Below are 19,230 nucleotides of genomic sequence, written 5' to 3'. Positions count from 1 at the left end.
GGGGTGTCTTGAAGCTGATGTAGGGTACATGGGTCGAACAATCCCTGGGAAATGCATCTTTATCCTAAAGGACACAGCTTCAGGAAAGACTTTAATGGAGAACAGAGTACCGGGAATTCTCGGGATGAATATTGTAAGAGAGCTGAAAGAATTACTGTTGGTAGGAGAAGGAACCCAGGAGATGAACCGTCACGGGCAGCCTAGGAAGGACGCTACACTGAAGCGGGTACTAGCCCAAGTGGAGAGACATGGACGTTTCCCGGGTCCAACGGGACAAATTGGCTATGTTAAGGTGGCAGGGAGACAGAAGGTGGTTATACCTCCCTGGAGTGAGAAGATTATTGATGGGCGCTGCCGGGTGCCAAGCGACTTTGACGGATACAGAGTGCTTGTTGAGCCAACACCTGGGGCCAGTCTCCCTAATGGGCTCCTGGTTGCAAATGTACTTGCTAATGCCAGCAAAGGAAAAGTGCCAGTCAGGCTGTTAAACTCAAGTAACAAGGCCATAAAGTTGTGTCCCCGAACCAGGGTGGCAGAGGTACACCGTCCTGAAGGAGTGGTACCCCCAGTGGGGGTGGCCTTGGAAGAAAATGGGGATGAGCTGCGGGTGACAGAAGTAAAAAAAGGCAAACAGGTTATCACATCGCAAGCGGCACCTGATGGAGAGCTACCCATTCCAGTCCAAGTGGACCTCCAACAGCTAACCCCTACACAGGTTGGCCGTTTGCGGGCGCTATTGGAGAGACATCAAGAGGTCTTTTCCAGGGATGAGCGGGACTTTGGTTACACCACCACAGTGACACACCAAATAGCCACTGGAGATGCTGTCCCGATAAAACAGAGACACCGGCGGATCTCACCACGAGTGTTCCAGGAGGTAGAAAAACACATTCTGGACCTAGTGACTCAAGGTGTCCTTAAAGAAAGCCACAGTCCGTGGGCATCACCCGCAGTGATTGTAATAAAAAAAGATGGTGGGGTGCGATTTTGCTGTGACTACAGGAAACTGAATGAGGTAACGCACAAGGATGCCTACCCACTACCCCGGGTGGAAGAGTCACTGGATGCATTAGGAAGTGCAAGAGTGTTTTCAACCCTCGATTTAACTTCTGGTTATTTCCAGGTTGCAGTGGAAGAACGAGACCGGGAAAAGACAGCAGTGACGACTCCGTTTGGGCTGTTTGAATGGACACGTATGCCATTCGGCTTGTGTAATGCACCTGCTACGTTCCAGAGACTAATGGAGGGGGTGTTAGGAGACTATATCTTAGACATTTTGCTGATATACCTGGACGATGTTATTGTGTTTTCCAAGGATTTTGAGAGTCATATGGAAAAATTGGAGTTGGTTTTCACACGATTGAAGGAACATGGATTGAAGCTGAAGCCGAGTAAGTGCTGCCTCCTACGTGAAAAAGTCAAATTCTTGGGCCATGTGATTTCAAAGGATGGAATCCAGGTAGATGAAGAGAAGACCAGGGCGCTGGAAAATTGGCCGGTCCCCAAGAATGCCAAGCAAGTGCGGCAGGCTCTAGGTTTCATGAGCTATTACAGACGATTTGTTCCAAAGTTCGCGCACATTGCTGCACCGCTATATGGACTAGTGGGCCAACCTGCCCAAAGGAAGGGAAGGGACCAATGTTTTGTGTGGGATGATGCCTGTCAGACAGCTTTTGACAAACTAAGACATCGGCTGATGTCACCACCTGTGCTTGCATATCCTGACTTTAGCCTGCCATTTATAGTGACAACGGACGGGAGCCTGCACGGCCTAGGTGCGGTGCTCAGCCAGAAGCAAGAGGGGGCCGAGCGTGTGATCGCATATGCGAGCCGAGGGCTGAGGAGGTCAGAAAGAAATGACAAAAACTACAGTGCTTTTAAACTAGAACTGTTGGCCTTGAAGTGGGCTATCACTGAAAAATTTAAGGATTATTTAGTGTACTCTAAATTCACGGTAATCTCAGACCACAATCCACTCCGATACCTCGCAACGGCTAATTTAGGTGCAATTGAACACCGCTGGGTGGCCCAACTCGCTGAGTTCACTTTTGAAGTACAGTATAAACCTGGAAGGCAGAACATCAATGCTGACACCCTGTCTAGATTGCCTCTGGAGGAGGAATCAGAAGAGGGCGAGGATCTGGAGAAAGACTTCCTAGTCATTCCTGCAGATGTCGTGCGTACGTGTTTGTGGCTAGAGAATCCAAAGCCCGAAGACGAAGTGACGGTAAAGGATGCAGTACAAAACCTGGTAAAAGGGGAGAGCGCAATAATCTCGGGGTACTCATGGGAGGAGATTCAAACTCTGCAACGAGAAGGTGATGTTGGACCTGTCTTAGTGGCAGTCATGAGCCGAACGAGGCCAGACCGGAGATTTGGGGCCAGATACCCCCAGTCTAAGAAGCTAGCCAGACAGTGGGAACGACTTAGATTACATCGTGGAGTGCTGTTCCGGGTAACATATCATCCCCGAGATGGTGAAGAAGTGTGGCAGTTAGTGGTGCCTGTGTCACTCCGCCGTCAAGTTTATGAAGCCAGGCATGATCATGGGGGGCATTTTGGAGACAGGAGCACTCTGGAGGTAATGAGGAGAAACTATTACTGGCCCACGATGGGTAGCGACGTGCAAGTGTGGATCCGTCAGTGCAAACGGTGTGCCTTAGCCAAAGATGTGTTTCCTCCCAACCGAGCCCCTTTGACCTGTACTAATGTGACTGCCCCAATGGAGGTCCTAGCGATGGATTACACACGGCTAGAGAGATCTTCAGAGGGGTATGAGAACATACTGGTTCTCACGGACATGTTCACCCGATTCACTGTTGCAGTTCCAACTAGAAACCAGACAGCGCGGACAACGGCTGAAGCCCTCATAAAACACTGGTTTGTGTATTATGGTTGTCCGGCACGGTTACACTCGGATCAGGGGAGGAATTTTGAATCAGAGGTGATATCTGAATTGTGTAAACTGTATGGCATAGCCAAAAGCCGAACAACACCCTATCACCCGCAAGGAAACGCTCAGTGCGAGAGATTTAACCGGACAATGCATGACATGCTAAGAACGCTCCCGCCAGAAAAGAAGCGAGCCTGGCAGGAACATCTCCCTGAGCTGGTGTTGGCCTATAACAGCCATGTCCATTCGTCGACAGGTTACGCTCCTTTTTATCTCATGTTTGGGAGGGATCCCAGGTTGCCATTGGATATTCTGGACAGAGAGGGCCCTGAGGAGGATGAGGTGACCAATTTGGATGACTGGGTCAAAGGTAACCATGACAGGCTGAAGATAGCCTGTGACGTTGCTCTCAATACAACTAAAGACACAGCCCGAAGTAGGAAAAGGACTTATGATCGCAAGTCCAGTGGGGCTCTCATCAGGCCTGGTGACCGTGTACTAGTTCGTAACCATAGACACCGGGGGCGTAATAAAATACAGGACAAATGGGAGTCAAATCCCCACATTGTAGTCGCTCACAACAATCCCGAGCTACCAGTTTACACCATCCGGCCTGAACGAGGGGGTCCTGAGAGAGTAGTACATAGGGACCAGTTGAAACATTGCACTCTTAGTCCAGATAGGGACCATAGGAGGCGTAGATCAGTACACCCCGAGGAGGCTGAAACCAATTGGGAAATGGTTCTAGTCCCACAAACCGAATACAGAGTGGGGCAAACCCAAACCCTAACAAGAATGGCCAGATCCTTCAAACTGACCCAGTATTACCCGAGGATAGGAAAATAGAAAATATGGGTAACGAACCGCCAGTCTTAAGAAGGTCGCAGAGGGCTAATAAGGGTGTACTTCCTGTTAGACTTAGAGATAATTATGTTATTGGTTCTATGTAGTGTTTTAATGAATATTGTTATGTATGGTATTAAGAAGTAGATGTGGAATGTTAAATATGTTAAATGTTCTTTTGATAATTGTTAATGGGTTGTTGATATAAAATGATGTGGGTATATGTTGTTATTATGGGGCCCGGATGTACCGGTGTGAATATTGTGGATGTGGCAGTATTTTAGCAAGGGGGAATGTAAGGGGACTGTTGCCCCCTTACTAACATTCAGTGGGGGTGTTTTGATTGGCTTGCTCCCAGTACTAAAAGGGGAAGGGTCGATGGCAAATCAGGAGCCTGAGACTGACAGTCCCCAGGAACAATGGGGAGAGGCCAATGCTCCAGATCAGCCTGATTGACAGGGCGGGCAGGCTAATCAGAGGGTCAGGAGGCCAGGGAGATCCCGTCCTCCGTGTGAGCTGGAATTGCCTGGGTCAGACAGAGTGGGGCCGAGCTAAGGAGAGAGCAGGGGCCCGAGCTAAGTTGCTGGGAGCAGAGCTGCAGCCCCAAAGCCAGAGCACAGCCCAGAGAGAGCAGACCTGCCCTGGGAGGAGAGCTGCAGCCACAGAGCCAGAGGGGCCAGACAAGCAGCCAGGAAGCAGGTCAGAGCTGGGAGCAGAGTCACAGAAGCAGCCTGCAGAGCAGACCTGCCCTGGGAGGAGAGCTGCAGCAACCAGAGCCAGAGGGGCCAGACAAGCAGCCAGGAAGCAGGTCAGAGCTGGGAGCAGAGTCACAGAAGCAGCCTGCAGAGCTGACCTGTCCTGGGGGCAGAGCTGTAGCAACCAGAGCCAGAGAGGCCAGAGAAGCAGCCCAGGGAGCTGGAGGCAGAGCAGCAGCAGCAGCCGTGCTGAGGCAGAGTGGAGCTGGAGCTGGAGCTGGGGCTGGAGCCGTCCGGAGCTGGGTGCGGTGAGCAGCTGGGGAGAGTGAGGGGGACCCTGGCAGTGGGCCCAGCGCAGGGAGATACCTCAGCCAAGAGGCCTTGCAGGCCAGACTTGGAGGGGGATCGTAACCCCGACAGGGCGGGGGCGACGCTGGGAAGAAGGGTCCTGCCACCTAGAGCCTGAGAGCGTGTGGCCACCGCCAGAGCAAGTGTCCAACCCGCAGCATCTCTGCAGCACAGCCAGGGCCTGAGAAGGAGGCCCGGGACCTACAAGAAACAGACTGTGAACTGCCCTGACGTTCCAGAGACACTGCTTGTGATATTCCCTGCCTCAGAGCAGGGTGATGTGTTTCCTTTAACCTTTCCCATTTTTCCTTATTCTTTTTTAAAAGTAATTGTTAATTAAACAACTTGTATTTGCTTTAAATTGTATAAAATGATCTGTGGGTCAGGGAGGTGCCCAGTGCAGAGAGAGTACCCCGGAGTGGGGACACCCTAGCCCCTGTCCTAGGTGACCACAGCAGGGTTGGGGGTCAAGCCCCCCAGGAATCCTGGGCCCAGCCTTGTCGGGGTTTACGAGGACTCTGCCAGACAGGAGAGTGGAAGGGGAGTCCTCAAGGGCAGGGAGGCCTCTGGGTAAAGGAAGTGGGAGCGAGGACTCGGATCCTTTCGCTAGCCCACTTCACCGGGGTAGTGCAGAAGCCAGGAAAGTTCCCCACAATAGCGGGACCATTCCCCCGCTTACATTAATATAAATGGCAAAGAAGAGAAGTCTAAAAAGTCAAGTTCCTGCCATTACTAGTGCCCTCTTTGGGGATTAGAACTCTTTTTCAGCCATCAAGTTGGATATCCGATTAACTCCTGTTTTTGTTTAGACTTAACACAGTGTCTATGACAGGCCTGTTCCCATAACGGGATCTGTCCAAGTTTTGCGGGTAGAGTGGATTTCAACTTAATATCTTTAATTCTTCAATTAACTTATGTTTAAAAAGTTAACTTTGGGTTTCTATACCATCTCTGGATTCAACCTGTCAATTTTGGGGGGGTTAACAGTTGTATTGTTCTTGCCTTTTAAAAAAAAATTTTTTCTCTCTCCTGTTGCTGTATGCAAAAACCCACACAAAGGGGAAGTGACTGACTGTATACAGGGGAAACAGTGGAACTGACTGACTACGTGTTGTTTATACGCACCAAGGCCTTGGCTACACTTGCAAGTTACAGCGCTGTAAAGCCTCCCCCAGCGCTGTAACTCACTCCCCGTCCACACTGGCAGGGCACTTACAGCGCTGTATCTCCCTGGGTACACCGCTGCAGGTACTCCACCTCCCCGAGAGGAATAACAGCTGCAGCGGAGTGGCTACGACTCACGGGTGTGAGTGTAAACGCTTGCAGCGCTGTACTAATCACCTTGTCAAGTGGCCAATCCTCTCCATTGTTGTGACCGGCTGCAGGAATGCGGAAGTGCCGGTTTCAAAGCTCCTACCACAGAGAAAAGTAAACAGATTGCAGCTTGCTTTGAGTGAGTGAATGAATGAGCAGGGTGCCGGGAGTTCGGCACTTGCAAAATAGAGAGATGACATGCTCCAAAAAGCACTCTCTCTCCCCCCACACTCCCTGTCACAATCCACCCCACGCCCCCCGTTTTGAAAAGCACGTTGCAGCCACATGAATGCTGGGATAGCTGCCCATAATGCACCGCTCCCAACACAGCTGCAAATGTTACAAGTGTGGCCACGCCACTGCGCTGGCAGCTGTCAGTGTGGACAGACTGCAGCGCTTTTCCCTACTCAGCTGCACGAAGACAGGTTTACCTCACAGCGCTGTACAGCTGCAAGTGTAGCCAAGGCCCAAGTAACAAGCTTAAATTATATGCTTATTGTTTAGGCTTAGTAACCTGTGTTACAAATTCAGAACAGGAAATTGTGGTCGGAAAATGCCACAAACAAAAGATCTGTCTCCTTCAGTTCTTCAGATATATCTGCTTAACTTTTTGACCCCAACAAAATACCTCCCCGAATCTGTTTTTTATTTTTGTCCTACAACACCTGTGGAGAGGGAGCTAGATTCTTGGTGCATCATCAACAGAATCATCAACTATGCTCTATCTGTATAATTTTTATTACGGGTGATCCATTTTACTTATAAATTGAGCCTCTTTTAATATGTAGTCATTGAGAGGTAATAAGCTTAGAGCTCTGTAATGCCATTTTTATAGTTGCTTCAGAGTAGAATTGTACTCCAAAGTAGAAAACATGCCACTCCATAAAATAGCTTGGATTATCACTGGTTTTCCTTCCAGTTGCAGTTTTACAGTGTTGTGGTAGCCAGACAAAAGTCATAAAAGTATCCTTTTGATTTGAGAAGGATGTGGTTTAAAAAAACCAAACTCCCTTCTGTTTTTAAAAACTGGCCTTGGATTTGCTATAGGTCAGCTCTTTATAGCTTAAAACCAACAGTGTCCAGCTTCCCTTTCCCAGGCAGAAACTAAAAATGGCGACAGACTTTTCTGCTCAGCTCTAATTTGAAAGATGAGGCCCAAATTTCTCATCTTGGATTGGAATTATAAAAATCCCCAAATTTGGGGTGGTGGTGGGTAGATTGGAGAGTCCTGGTAAGGTTGCCAGGCGTCCGGTCGTAAAGGGACCCTGGCGGCTCAGGTCAGCACAACTGACTGGGCTGCTAAAAGTCTGGTTGGCCGCAGTGGTCAGCTCCGTGCGGCTCCTGGAAGTAGCGTGCATGTCCCTCGGGCTCCTAGGTGGAGGTGCGGCCAGGGGGGCTCCAGCTCTGCAGCTCCCATGGGAGCTCTGCGACCAATGGGGACTGTGGGGGCGGTGCATGCAGACAGGAGCAGCATGCAGAGCCCCCTGGCCACCCCATGCCTAGGAGCCAGAGCGGCATGTCGCTGCTTCCCGGAAGCCGCCTGAGGTAAGCGCGGCTGGGAGCCCTGCCCCACCCTGGAGCCCCCTCCTGCACTCTGAACCCCTCGGCCCACCCCGGAGCCCTCATCCCCTTCCACACCCCAACCCCCTTCCCTACCCCGGAGCCCCCCCCCACACTCCCTACCTCTCATCCCTAGCCCCAACCCAGAGCTTGCATCCCCAGCCAGAGCCCTCATCCCCTGCCCCAGCCCAGTGAAAATGAATGAGGGTGGGGGAGAGCGAGGGAGGGGAGATGGAGTGAGCTGGGATAGGGCCTGGGGGCAGGGCAAGGCTGTTTGGTTTTCTGCAATCAGAAAGTTGGCAACCCGATGGTAAGGGCTCGTCTCCATTAACTTGGGAGGCCATTGCAAGTTGAATCAGATATGCTTTCAGTCATTTTATTCACAAAAGGCTTGAGGCTGCCTGAAAACCAAATAATAGCAATATCTAGCCTTAGGAAGCAAAGAGGGTAAGTGTCACTGTACTGAGGAGCTGGAGCGTTGTGGGTAAACAACCTTAATCGGATCAAACATTATATTAAGGGTACATTAACAAAGAACCATTTATTACAACATCAATTGCTTATTAATTTGTTACAGTCCAATTGGTCTATAGGTCACTCACAATCATGTTTTGTAACTACAATACACCATCCACTGACAAGTTTATAACTATCTAAAATACACATTACTTGGGTCAGTAACAGGCTTACAACCTCTAACGCATAAGCCACTTGAAAATGGAACCTTAGTGAGAACCCGGCATATGCTGAGATGAGTGAGTAGTGCCGAATGCTTGTTGACGAATGAGAGTCACTCCTTGAAAACCCCACACTGCTTCTTTGGCCATTTAGGATATGGTGGGCAAAAGGGTGAGAAGAGAATTTCCTGACCCTCTGAGAGATTAAGGCTTTTGCTGAAAGTCCCTTCGTTATGACTCTTGCTGCCTGAGCATGCTGGGGTATCTCAGAATAGCATTATATACTTGACATACTTTCCTTTATAACCCTATGACCTTCTTGAACTTCAGCCTAGTCAAATCTTATTGGCCTCTATTTACACTTTAAAATTTTCCACTGCTTTTATTATACCTAGCAAAGATAAAGTGGCAAACTCTCTCCCCTCCCCCATCACATGTGGATGCAGTTATACCAGTATAGTTTATTGCCAATCATCAGCAAAGCAGAATAAACTGTACTGTTATAAAGCACCTTATACTGTTATAACTTTATAACACACTAGGGTTTTTACTGGCATAATTATATCTGTGGGAAAAAATCACACCCTGGATTAACATAGTTACACCAGTAAAACGCTTTAGGTGTAGACCAGGCCTTACTCTTACTCAGTTGAAGTACAACCTGAAGAAGATTGTCTGGTTGCACTTTGGCTTTGAAATGTCAAGACTTTTTAATGTATCTTTGATTGGGTTGGAAGTCTCTGGATGTGACTGGTTCCTAGAGAACAAACTAATATGTACTGATGCGCTCTAGCTAAACCTTTAGGCTCCTCTTTGATAGGTTGGTCATCAGATACTTGCTTTTAAAGGTAGTGCTGGTCTTTCAGGTATGTGTGGTTTTCTCTGATCAGGTAAATCCAGTCTTTGGCTGTTCAGAGGTTGGTTCATTCTCCCTGACACCCCCCCTCCCATCCGCGCCCCCCCCCCCCCACACACACACCCAAACTCCTAAGGTATTTTTAAAGCCTCTTTAAGGACAATCTACAGTAAGGTGAGGTGAGGCTATTTAAATTGCAACTCCTCTCTAAACTATTAAAAATAAAAGCCCAAATTTTCCCCTGCTAGTGATTTTTCCCTCTCGTCCCTTCAAGGAACTCCACACACTTCCATCATTTTGGGGAGAGAGATTGGGAGAGGGGAAATATGTATATGGGCAACAAAAGTTCACCTCTTTCCCCCCCCAAGAAATGTCTGTACTATAATACACAGGAAGAAAAGGGGTCTTTTGCTCCCTCTCTTTGTGCATTTCTCCAGTGCAGGGTTTCACTGTGTATGATGTGATAGAGGGAAACATGCGCACCCATGGAGGTCAGTGGCGACGGGTTGTCTGCACTATCTGCAGAGGGGACAATAATTTGAGCCTTTGTAACAATTTCCAGTCTCTCTTGGGTGCAGAAGTCTGTGAATGCCATTCTGTTCTCTCTTAGCTCATACTTAACTAGCTTAACCCTTCCCTAGGATTTCCTAAACCTTAGGCCTAACTGTTACTAGTTCTAGTCATCTGTTACAAACTTCTCTTTGCCCTAGAAAACATTTAAGGCAAAATCTAAGGGCTTGGCTACACGAACATTTAGTTTGTGGCAAGCTGGGGTGTAAATCTACTCCACACTCACCTTGCATGTAGTTAGTGTCTTTGTGCACCCTGCTGCTGCTGCTAAAAGTTCCCTAGTGTGCACTGATCTACTCCCATTTCAAAGCAGCATAGGTGAAAACACACTAGGGGACTTTCAGTGCATGGCAACAGGATCCACACACAGACACTTAGGCCTGGTCTACACTACCCGCCGGAATCGGCGGGTAGAAATCGACCTCTCGGGGATCGATTTATCGCGTCCCGTCAGGACGCGACAATCGATCCCCGAATCGACGCTCTTACTCCACCAGTGAAGGTGGGAGTAAGAGCCGTCGACGGGAAGCCGCGGAGGTCGATTTTGCCGCCGTCCTCACAGCGGGGTAAGTCGGCTGCGATACGCCGAATTCAGCTACGCTATTCGCGTAGCTGAATTTGCGTATCTTAAATCGACCCCCCCCCCTGTAGTGTAGATGTAGCCTTAGTGCCTGGCAGGCAAGTGTGGGGTAGGTTTACACCTTAGCTTGCCGCAAACTAAGAGTTCATGTAGATAACCCCTAATTCTTGTAACTCTAATCTATAACCCCTTGTTTTGGAAGCAGGGCAACTGTTCCAGAGGTTAGTCTGTGAATATTAAATGTCCTTTGCCACATGTGTGCACGCAGCCAGGCTGGCAGGATCCTTGGGTACACAGACTTGGTTCTTTGTTTGCAGATCACCTTTTTTGGTCCAATTTTGGATGCAGAACTTCAGATTAGGATAGAGCAGTGTTTCTGTCACTGCCTTCTGTATTTTTTAACCCTCTTACAATGTACCCACGTATCTCCTTTGCTTAGCTCCTACTTTATGCTGGGCAGACTTGGACTGATGAGCTCATTAGACATATGAAGAGTTTTTATTTTTACCACTGTGCCAGAAACATTGAACATCACATGACATAAATCTGGCTATTCCCTTAATTCACTGAAATTACTAGTGGGTCTTCATATAGGAAGAAATAAAACTGCCTACAAAGCATGGTCTTCAGCATATTACAAAGTTGTCTTCAGTGTGAAAACATCAGTATGATGCAGTATTCAACCTGATTACAATAGGTCCTCTGTAAAGCAGTGTTGGGTTCAGGGATAAGTGGAAATATATAACCCAGCAAGTTGACACAGTCCAATACGTAACATGTCTTCAGTATGGAACAAGAATGACATTCAGCTTGATCTGTAAATTATGGTACAATAAAACTTGTGAAATACTCTGCTGGATATGTACAAAGCTGGAGACTAATACGGGACCAACTTGGAATGTAAATATGCCAAATGAAAATAACATCTTAGTTCTGGAAATTAAATGACAAGCAATGTCCTCCTTCTCCTTCATAATAATAATATTAGTCTAAAAATAATATGTAAAATTATCATCCTCATCTACATTTGTAACAGCATAATACTTATTTCTTTAACAACGTTTCTCTTTACTCATACAGCTTTTAGGAACTGCAGTCCTTGCAATTGGACTATGGCTTCGGTTTGATACGCAGACAAAAAATATCTTTGAGATGGAATCCAACAATTCAAACTTCTATACTGGTAAGCAGTGAAGTAATTTGAGTACCATAAATTCCCTTTGTACCAAGAACTTTCTGATAATGGACTCTGTCTTCTTTAACCTTCACAAAGACATGCCAAAGTGCAATACTCAATTGTTGTCTGAGATTTTAAGATGTTCAGGTAAATATGGTGAGTCTGGAATAAGCACACCTCTCTTTCAGGGAGACAGCTAGCTATGTGCTTTGTACCGCGCGGATGCCTACACATACATACACTGGTTTAGCATGCAGTGGAGATCTAAGATATTCCATAGAAGAAGAGCACTAATAGATCAGTTTTGCCTCTTTGGCTGGCATTAGAGATGTGTGTGTCTGTGCTTACACTATGCTTACCAGTCCTAGAGACCTCTCTAGACGTGATGAGATAGAGCATGTGTTTCCCTGTGTGGAGGACTGGCTGATCAAGGACAATCCCTTGGAAGGGATCCAAGAACTGGTCTATATCTCCAGCAGGGTGTGAGAGTCACTAGAGCTTCATTCTAAACCAAGTTACTATTTGTGCAGTGACTTGAAAAAATTACAGTGCAATAAAAGTTATTACTAAGCTCCCAACGTCTGAACTTAGAGGCAACAAGAGTATGTATGAATCTTGGTAGACCTGGCTCGTGTCAAAGCTTTCAAACCACAGGGCATCGTGATTTGTCACAGAAGATGCTCCAGAACCAGAAAGTCTCAGCAAGGATCATGCTTGTGCACATTGGGCCTCATTGATGCAGTAATATGTTTGGTAGCCTTGGCAAATATTCAAATGAGGCAGCCTCCATAGAACCTGAGGGACTTGTTCATAAGCTCACAGATTCATTTCCTCCAAGAGTTTGCATCCTACCCTCTACACACTGGTGTGAAGGGAGCTGAAGTACCATCTTGCATCTACCAGTAGGAAGAGTCCCAAATTCCTCTATTCAAAATTATATTCCCTGTGGATTCACAAAGGGAATGGGGGCTAGAACTAGAGCTGGTTAGAGTATTCAATCTGCTAAAAGCTCCTTCTGAACCACTCTTTGACATTTTATCTCTCAGGTATGAGGTTAACCTCTTGGATCGCTTGGTAAACTGGGGACAAACAATATAGGTTTTAATACCACTAAATGTAAATATGTACTTCTAGGAACAAAGGATGTAGGCCAAAATTACATGAAGGGAGACTCTACCCTGGGAAGCAGTGACTCTTAAAAAGATTTGGGAGTCATGGTGGATAATCAGCTGTGGCCAAAAGAGTTAATGCAATTCTGGGATGCATAAACAGGGGAATCTTGAGTAGGAGTAGTGAGATTATTTTACCTCTGTATTTGGCACTGGTATGGCTTCTGCTGGAATACTGTGTCCAGTTCTGGTGCCTACAATTCAAGAAGGGTGTTGATAAATTTCGAGAGGGTTCAGAGAAGAGTCACGAGAATGATTAAAGGAATGGAAAATAATGCTTATAGCTAAGGTTAAGATTTTGTCATGGTTATTTTTAGTAAAAGTGACAGACAGGTCGCAGGCAATAAACAAAAAATTATGGAAGCCCGTGACCTGCCTGTGACTTTTAGTAAAAATAATGGGGGGGGGAAGGGGCTGAGGGGGGATGAAGGGGTTGGGAAGGGGCTGAGGGGGGATGAAGGGCGGAGAGGAGGCCACCATCCACCATCCCATGAGGTCTCAGAGCTCCAGGGCCCCCCTGCAGGGGTGAGGTGGAAAATGTCACAAAGGTCTCTGCAGGGCCGGCTCCAGGCACCAGCTGAGAAAGCTGGTGCTTGGGGTGGCAGATTGTTCGAGGCGGCATTCTGCCCAATCCTAGGGCGGCACGGCCGCTTTTTTTTTTTTTGTTCCGCTCCGGCCGCCCTGTAGGGGGCGGCGGCGCGGAGAACCAGAGTGCCCTGCAGGGCAGTCCTCTTCCTTCCCTCCCCGCCGACTGGAGCTGTAGCCCTGGCCGCCCCCTTCTCTCACTTCCCTCCCCCCCCAGCTGATCCCCCTGCACCCGTGCCGCAGGTTGTTGTTTTTTGCTTTGCCGTTCTGGCCGCCCCGTGTTTTTTTTTTTTTTTTTTTTCCGGGGCGGCCAAAAAGCCAGAGCCGGCCCTGGATCTCTGGAAGTCATGGAATCCGAGACCTCCATGACCTAATCTTATCCTTATAGCAGGGGTTCTCAAACTTCATTGCACCACGACCCCCTTCTGACAATAAAAATTACTTCACAACCCCAGGAGGGGGACCAAAGCCTGAGCCTGCTCAAGCCCCACTGCTCGGGGCAGGGGGCGAAGCCCGAACCTTACCACTCTGGGCAAGGGGGCCAAAGCTCAAGGGCTTCAGCCCCAGGCAGGGGGCCTGCAACCTGAGCTCCACTGCCCAGGGCTGAAGCCCTCGGGCTTTGGCTTCGGCCCCGGGCAGTGTAGTTCAGGCTTCAGCCCTGGGCCCCAGCAAGTTAAGCCAACACTGGTGACCCCTTTCAAAGGGGTTGTGACCCACTTTGGGGTCCTGACCCACAGTTTGAGAACCGCTGCCTTATAGTGATAGAATCAAAGAGCTCAATCTCTTTAGTTTATCAACATAAGAACAGCCATACTCAGTCAGACCAAAGTCCACCTAGCCCAGTATCCTGTCTTCCGACAGTAGCCAAAGCCAGATGCTTAATAGAGAATGAACAGAAACAGGTAATCATCAAGTGATCCATTCCCAGCTTCAGGCAAACAGATGCTAGGGACTCCATCCCTGCCCATCCTGGCTAATAGCCATTGATGGACCTATCCTCCACGAATTTATCTAGTTCTTTTTGAACCCTGTTATAGTCTTGGCCTTCACAACATCCTCTGGTAAAGAGTTCCATTGGTTGACTGTGCGTTGTGTGATGAAATACTTTCTTTTGTTTGTTTTAAACCTGCTGCCTATTAATTTCATTTGGTGACCCCTAGTTCTTTATCCCCCCTTAGTCGTCTCTTTTCCAAGCTGAAATGGCCCAGTCTTATTAATCTCTTCTCATAGGGAAGCTGTTCCATAACCTTCTTTTTGAATAACAAGAATGATTAGGGGTAAGGGATGACTTGATTACAATCTATATGTATCTACATGGGGAACAAATATTTAATAATGAGCTCTTCAGTGTAGCAGAGACCGATATAACACGATCCAAGGCTGGAAGTACAACCTAGACAAATTCAGACTGGAAATAAGGTGTAAATTTTTGACAGTGAGGGTAATCAACCCTTAGAATAATTTACCAAGAGTCATGATGAATTCTCCATTACTGCCAATTTTGAAATCAAGATTAGGTGGTGGTGTGGGCTTTTCTTTTTTTGTTTGTTTGTTTTGTTTTTCCTTTAATTCCTAGAGGGTGTTTTGTTTTGTTTTGTTTTTTTAATTTTATTTTGGGGACGTTCTATGGCATGTGTTATACAGGAGGTCAGATAGATGATCACAGTTGTCCCTTCTGGCCTTGGAATCTATGAATCTACTGGTGGAAGTGACTCTAGTTGCCCTAGTGACTGGAATTGCATTATCTCTTCAAGGATATGCTAGTCCGATGATTGCTTCCTGAATTCTTCTCAAAGATGGTGTCTTATGTCCACCTTTAATCCTCCTTTCAATATTTTCCCCATTCTAGAAATCTATCTCAACAAAGCCCTGCTGTGCAAGTCATGTAAACAGGCTCTCTAAGGGCTTAAGCTGCTTCAGATAAAATACTGAAGTCCACTTGGGCTTGTGGTGCAACAACTTTTTAGAATTAGATTTGGTTTCTTCATGAGCACTATACTTAAACAGCTGTCTGCTACTTGTTTCATTGCGTCCATGAGGCAAATCTGCCACTTCAATGTCTCTAGAGCCAGTTGAAGACTTTCTGATGGAAAAACACTCCACTGTAAAATTCTGATTTGACAAAATCAAAATATTTCAGAGGAACACATCTATTTAATTGCAATTGCCAATGCAAAACATTAATATTTTTTCTTCAATAAGGTCAAAGTGCTTTGTTTTGACTTTTTATAATTTATATTATAAAAGTCAAAACAAAGCACTTCACTTTTGTCAAACTTCAAAATTTTCCAGAAACTTTTTGTTTTGCAGAAAATTTTGACCCACCTCCCCATCCCAATTTAGGATGAGAGGAAACTTTTTGAAATGTCAAAATCTCTTACAGAATGGAAATTCCAAGTTTCAACTAACTCTATCTATGTATTTTGGTCTGTCAGTTCACATCCAGGAAACTTGTAGGACAGCTCCAAAGTTTTCTGCATATATATTTTTAAATTGTGCATTGATTATTAATGCTAAGTTGCAGTAGTTGATCAGCCATGGTACTCATGCTGACAATTTCCTGGTTTTGTACTGTGTATCAGGGACTGGAAGTAGGAAGTCTTTACTGGAGGGTCCCCTACTCTAGGACAGGCTGATCTCCACCCCTTTCAAGTAGCCACTTCCTAAGTTGGACAGAGCACCATAGTCAGTTTACTCAGTCACTTAATTCTTGTTGTGTGTGGGTGGCTGAAATTTTTTCTTTCCCTTTCCCTCTTTAAAAGGCAGAGGAAGCTAAATTGTAGTTTTTGTTATGTTCATGTGCCTAGAGGATTCCAAAAGGCACTCGTTCATTTAAAAAGGAAAAACAGCTCTTAAGCTCTATACCAGATGGGTATGACTCCTTTTTCCTTCCACCCACATTCTTGTGGAGCCAGTAAACCCTAGGTTAGAGGTAAATTGCCAACCTCGTCTGCCTCCAATCAGAACAATTGCAGCCCAGCCCATGGTTCTACAAAGAATAATTTGCAGGATTTGGTTCTGGCATAATTCCAGGTTTTCCCTATATGGGTTTGGAGACACGGTTCTGGGATGAGACATTCTCTGCCCCTTGCCTATAATAGGCTTGGCAGAATTAGATTTGTTTGTTTGTTTTGCAATTTTGGCAATTAATACTTTTTTTTTTATTTTGACTTTTACACTTGTGGGGGTGGTTAGGGCAGGGCTGCACGGGGCCTTCTGTGTGGCCAAGGAGCCCAAGACACACAGGTGCAAGGTGGATCCTGGTCTGGCAGAGCCAAGACCCCAGGCCAGGGCCGTCAGAAGGAGGACAACAAGCCCCTGGCTGTGAAGGAGGCTACCCCACTGCTGAATGACTCCTGCCCAGGGAGGGAGCCATTCAGCAGCGGGGTGGCTTCCCCTCACTGCCCTGGCTGAAGGTCTCTGCTCTGCCCCACCAGGGCAGCAGCCGTCCCCATATCTTGTACCTGCGGGGACCAGTGTCATGGGCCCTGTAGCCATGCAGGAAGCCCTCTGCAGCTCCACTGCCACAGCCACTCTCACTCTCTCCTGTGATAGCGGAGCTGCAGAGGGCTCTCTCTGCCCTGCTGTGTGGCCAGTGACATGCAATCTCTGCAGCAACAAGGTGTGTGTGTGTGTGTGTGTGTGTGCGCGCGCGCGCGCATGGGGGCGGAGGGGAAGGCTGCACTCATAACTGTTACCAATGGATATTTTTTCAGTCTATTTTTACATTGAATCTTGCCAAGCCTATTAATAATGTGTCCTAAACAAACTCTGGGCTTAATAACTTGTGAAAAGGGTGGCAGAGGAGTTACCCATCTTATTGCTTCTTTGAACAGAAACATTTGTTTCCTCACTACCTTTTTGCTGCATGTTCAGATACATTCACTCTAAAGAATCCCCTGTACTGCTTTGAAAATTTCAACCTTAGGAACTTAAACCATGGCAAAGGCAACTACTTACAAACGCTATTGCCCTGAGGAATCTATTAAAAACTAACTACAATCTTACAATCCCTTATTGGTGAGTACTTCACCAGCTTTGTTTTCCCTTTACCCCCAGGAGTTTACATTCTAATTGGAGCTGGCGCACTCATGATGTTAGTTGGTTTCTTGGGATGTTGTGGTGCAGTGCAAGAGTCGCAGTGCATGCTTGGCTTGGTAAGTGTTTTTGTTTACGGTAATATTTGATCTTGGGCTGGGATGTGTTCTGCAAATGGAACCTTCAAGCGTTTTAATAAGGCGAGAGTGGGAATGTCAGGCATATGCGATAAGAATAACGGGCAGCAGATTCTAGCTCTATTTCACTCCAGTTATCACTTGTTTTGAAGCTTTACTTTTCTCTCTCAATATAGATTTGTTAACATAATACAAAATTTAAATGACCCGCATTTGAAGTCAAGTCTTGCTCTATTCCCCATCAAGCATATTCTGTTCAGACAAAGCAAGCTAAAATATTGATATGTGCTGCAACATTCAAGAGTTAAAAGACGAGATGAGGGATGCGTGAATGCAGAACTGATGGACCGTGCCAATAATGGCACTATTATGCATTTTATTCTGAATACTGTATAACCAATACATGTAATGCAGACAATAGATAATTATATAAATTGCACACATGGGACTAGAACCTTGGTTTTCATCTTCAAAAGCACAGCCCTCGACCATATGAGCCAATAGAAGAACTGCTATAGTTACCAGTAGTCGTAGGCACCACTCTTTCTGAGTGAATTATGGGAGGATAGCATTACTCACCTATATACAAAACTAGTACATCCTATCAGCCTCTCTATGTCTCACAATTAAATAGCTGTGCATAAAGTCTTCTGTAAATCGTCACAAGATTAACTGCATATCAACACAGGCTTCCATTACAGCTGGGAGAAAGAACTACTCATCATTTGCTGTGTCAAGGAAAAAATTCATTTCCAGAAGATTCAAGTGATACGTGTTGGCTTTCTGATATTTTAACTCCTCCTTCCACCCCTTTCTTTAATGCTTTTAAATGCTAGCAGCAATTTGATTCTCCCTGGTAGTTAGTTAAACACACAGACTTCCTTTGTGTGAGACACAAAGGTCGCTTTTTGACTTCTTAAGGTCACTAAACATCCCATAGTGCAACTTCTATTGCCGAAAATGATCTGAGTTGATGGATCTTAGAGGAGCGGCGGTGACAGAAATTGGGAAAGAACACTTGTGAGAGAAGAAGGAAGTAGGCGATATCTACATTACAGAGCCTGTGCTGGCATAGTCCCCTAGCATAGACGCAACGTACACTGATAGCAGGAGTTTTGCTACCAATGTGTATGGACACAACCTCCCCATACAACACTGTTTATGTTGACAGAAGCACTCTTCTGTTGACATAGCTGCATCTGCATGAGGGTTTTGTTAGCATAGCTGTGTGGGTCGGGTGTGATTTTTTTTCACACCTGTGGTGGATATAGCTATGCCAACATAAGTTTAAAGTGTAGACCAGCCTTTAGGCTATGTCTACACTACAGCAGTACACATGCAGCACTGCAGCTGCACCTCTGTAGCACTTCAGTGTAGATTCTACAGCTATGGGAGGGGTTCTCACATTGCTGTAATTAATCCACCTTCCTGACAGGCAGTAGCTAAATCAGTGGAAGAATTCTTCTATTGACATAGCGCTGTCTACAACTAGGGCTATATCGGCTTAACTACGTCTCTCAGAGGGGTGGATTTTTCACACTTCTGCCTGACCTCAACATCTTGTAGCTGCTCCACAATACAATCGAATTAAAGCAATGACAATACACCATTAGTTCAGTTTCCATAGTTCAGGAGTGACCAAAACATGTGACTGGCTTCTTTCATTCACCACCCACATGTTGCTTCTAAAGTCTCCCTCTGCCATAATCCTTACTATTTTTCCATTCATATTGCAGAGCCAGCTTAAAGGTGTAAAACCTGTCTCCATCACCACTTAAATCCACCACT

At 46.5% G+C, this 19,230-nt stretch overlaps 1 protein-coding gene across 1 annotated transcript in view; it reads left to right on the top strand.

The window, feature by feature from the left end:
• The window catches only part of CD9 (CD9 molecule), a 46,102-nt gene that overhangs the window by 15,920 nt on the left and 10,952 nt on the right, over positions 1–19,230 (top strand). The window contains exons 2-3 of the mRNA XM_065423605.1: positions 11,417–11,519; positions 17,327–17,424. Coding sequence (XP_065279677.1) covers positions 11,417–11,519; positions 17,327–17,424 — 201 coding nt within the window. The remainder of the gene's footprint in view (positions 1–11,416; positions 11,520–17,326; positions 17,425–19,230) is intronic.

Source organism: Emys orbicularis, chromosome 1 (assembly GCF_028017835.1).
Source record: "Emys orbicularis isolate rEmyOrb1 chromosome 1, rEmyOrb1.hap1, whole genome shotgun sequence".
Taxonomy (NCBI): Eukaryota; Metazoa; Chordata; order Testudines; family Emydidae; genus Emys; species Emys orbicularis.
This window is presented reverse-complemented; position numbering and strand designations above follow the sequence as displayed.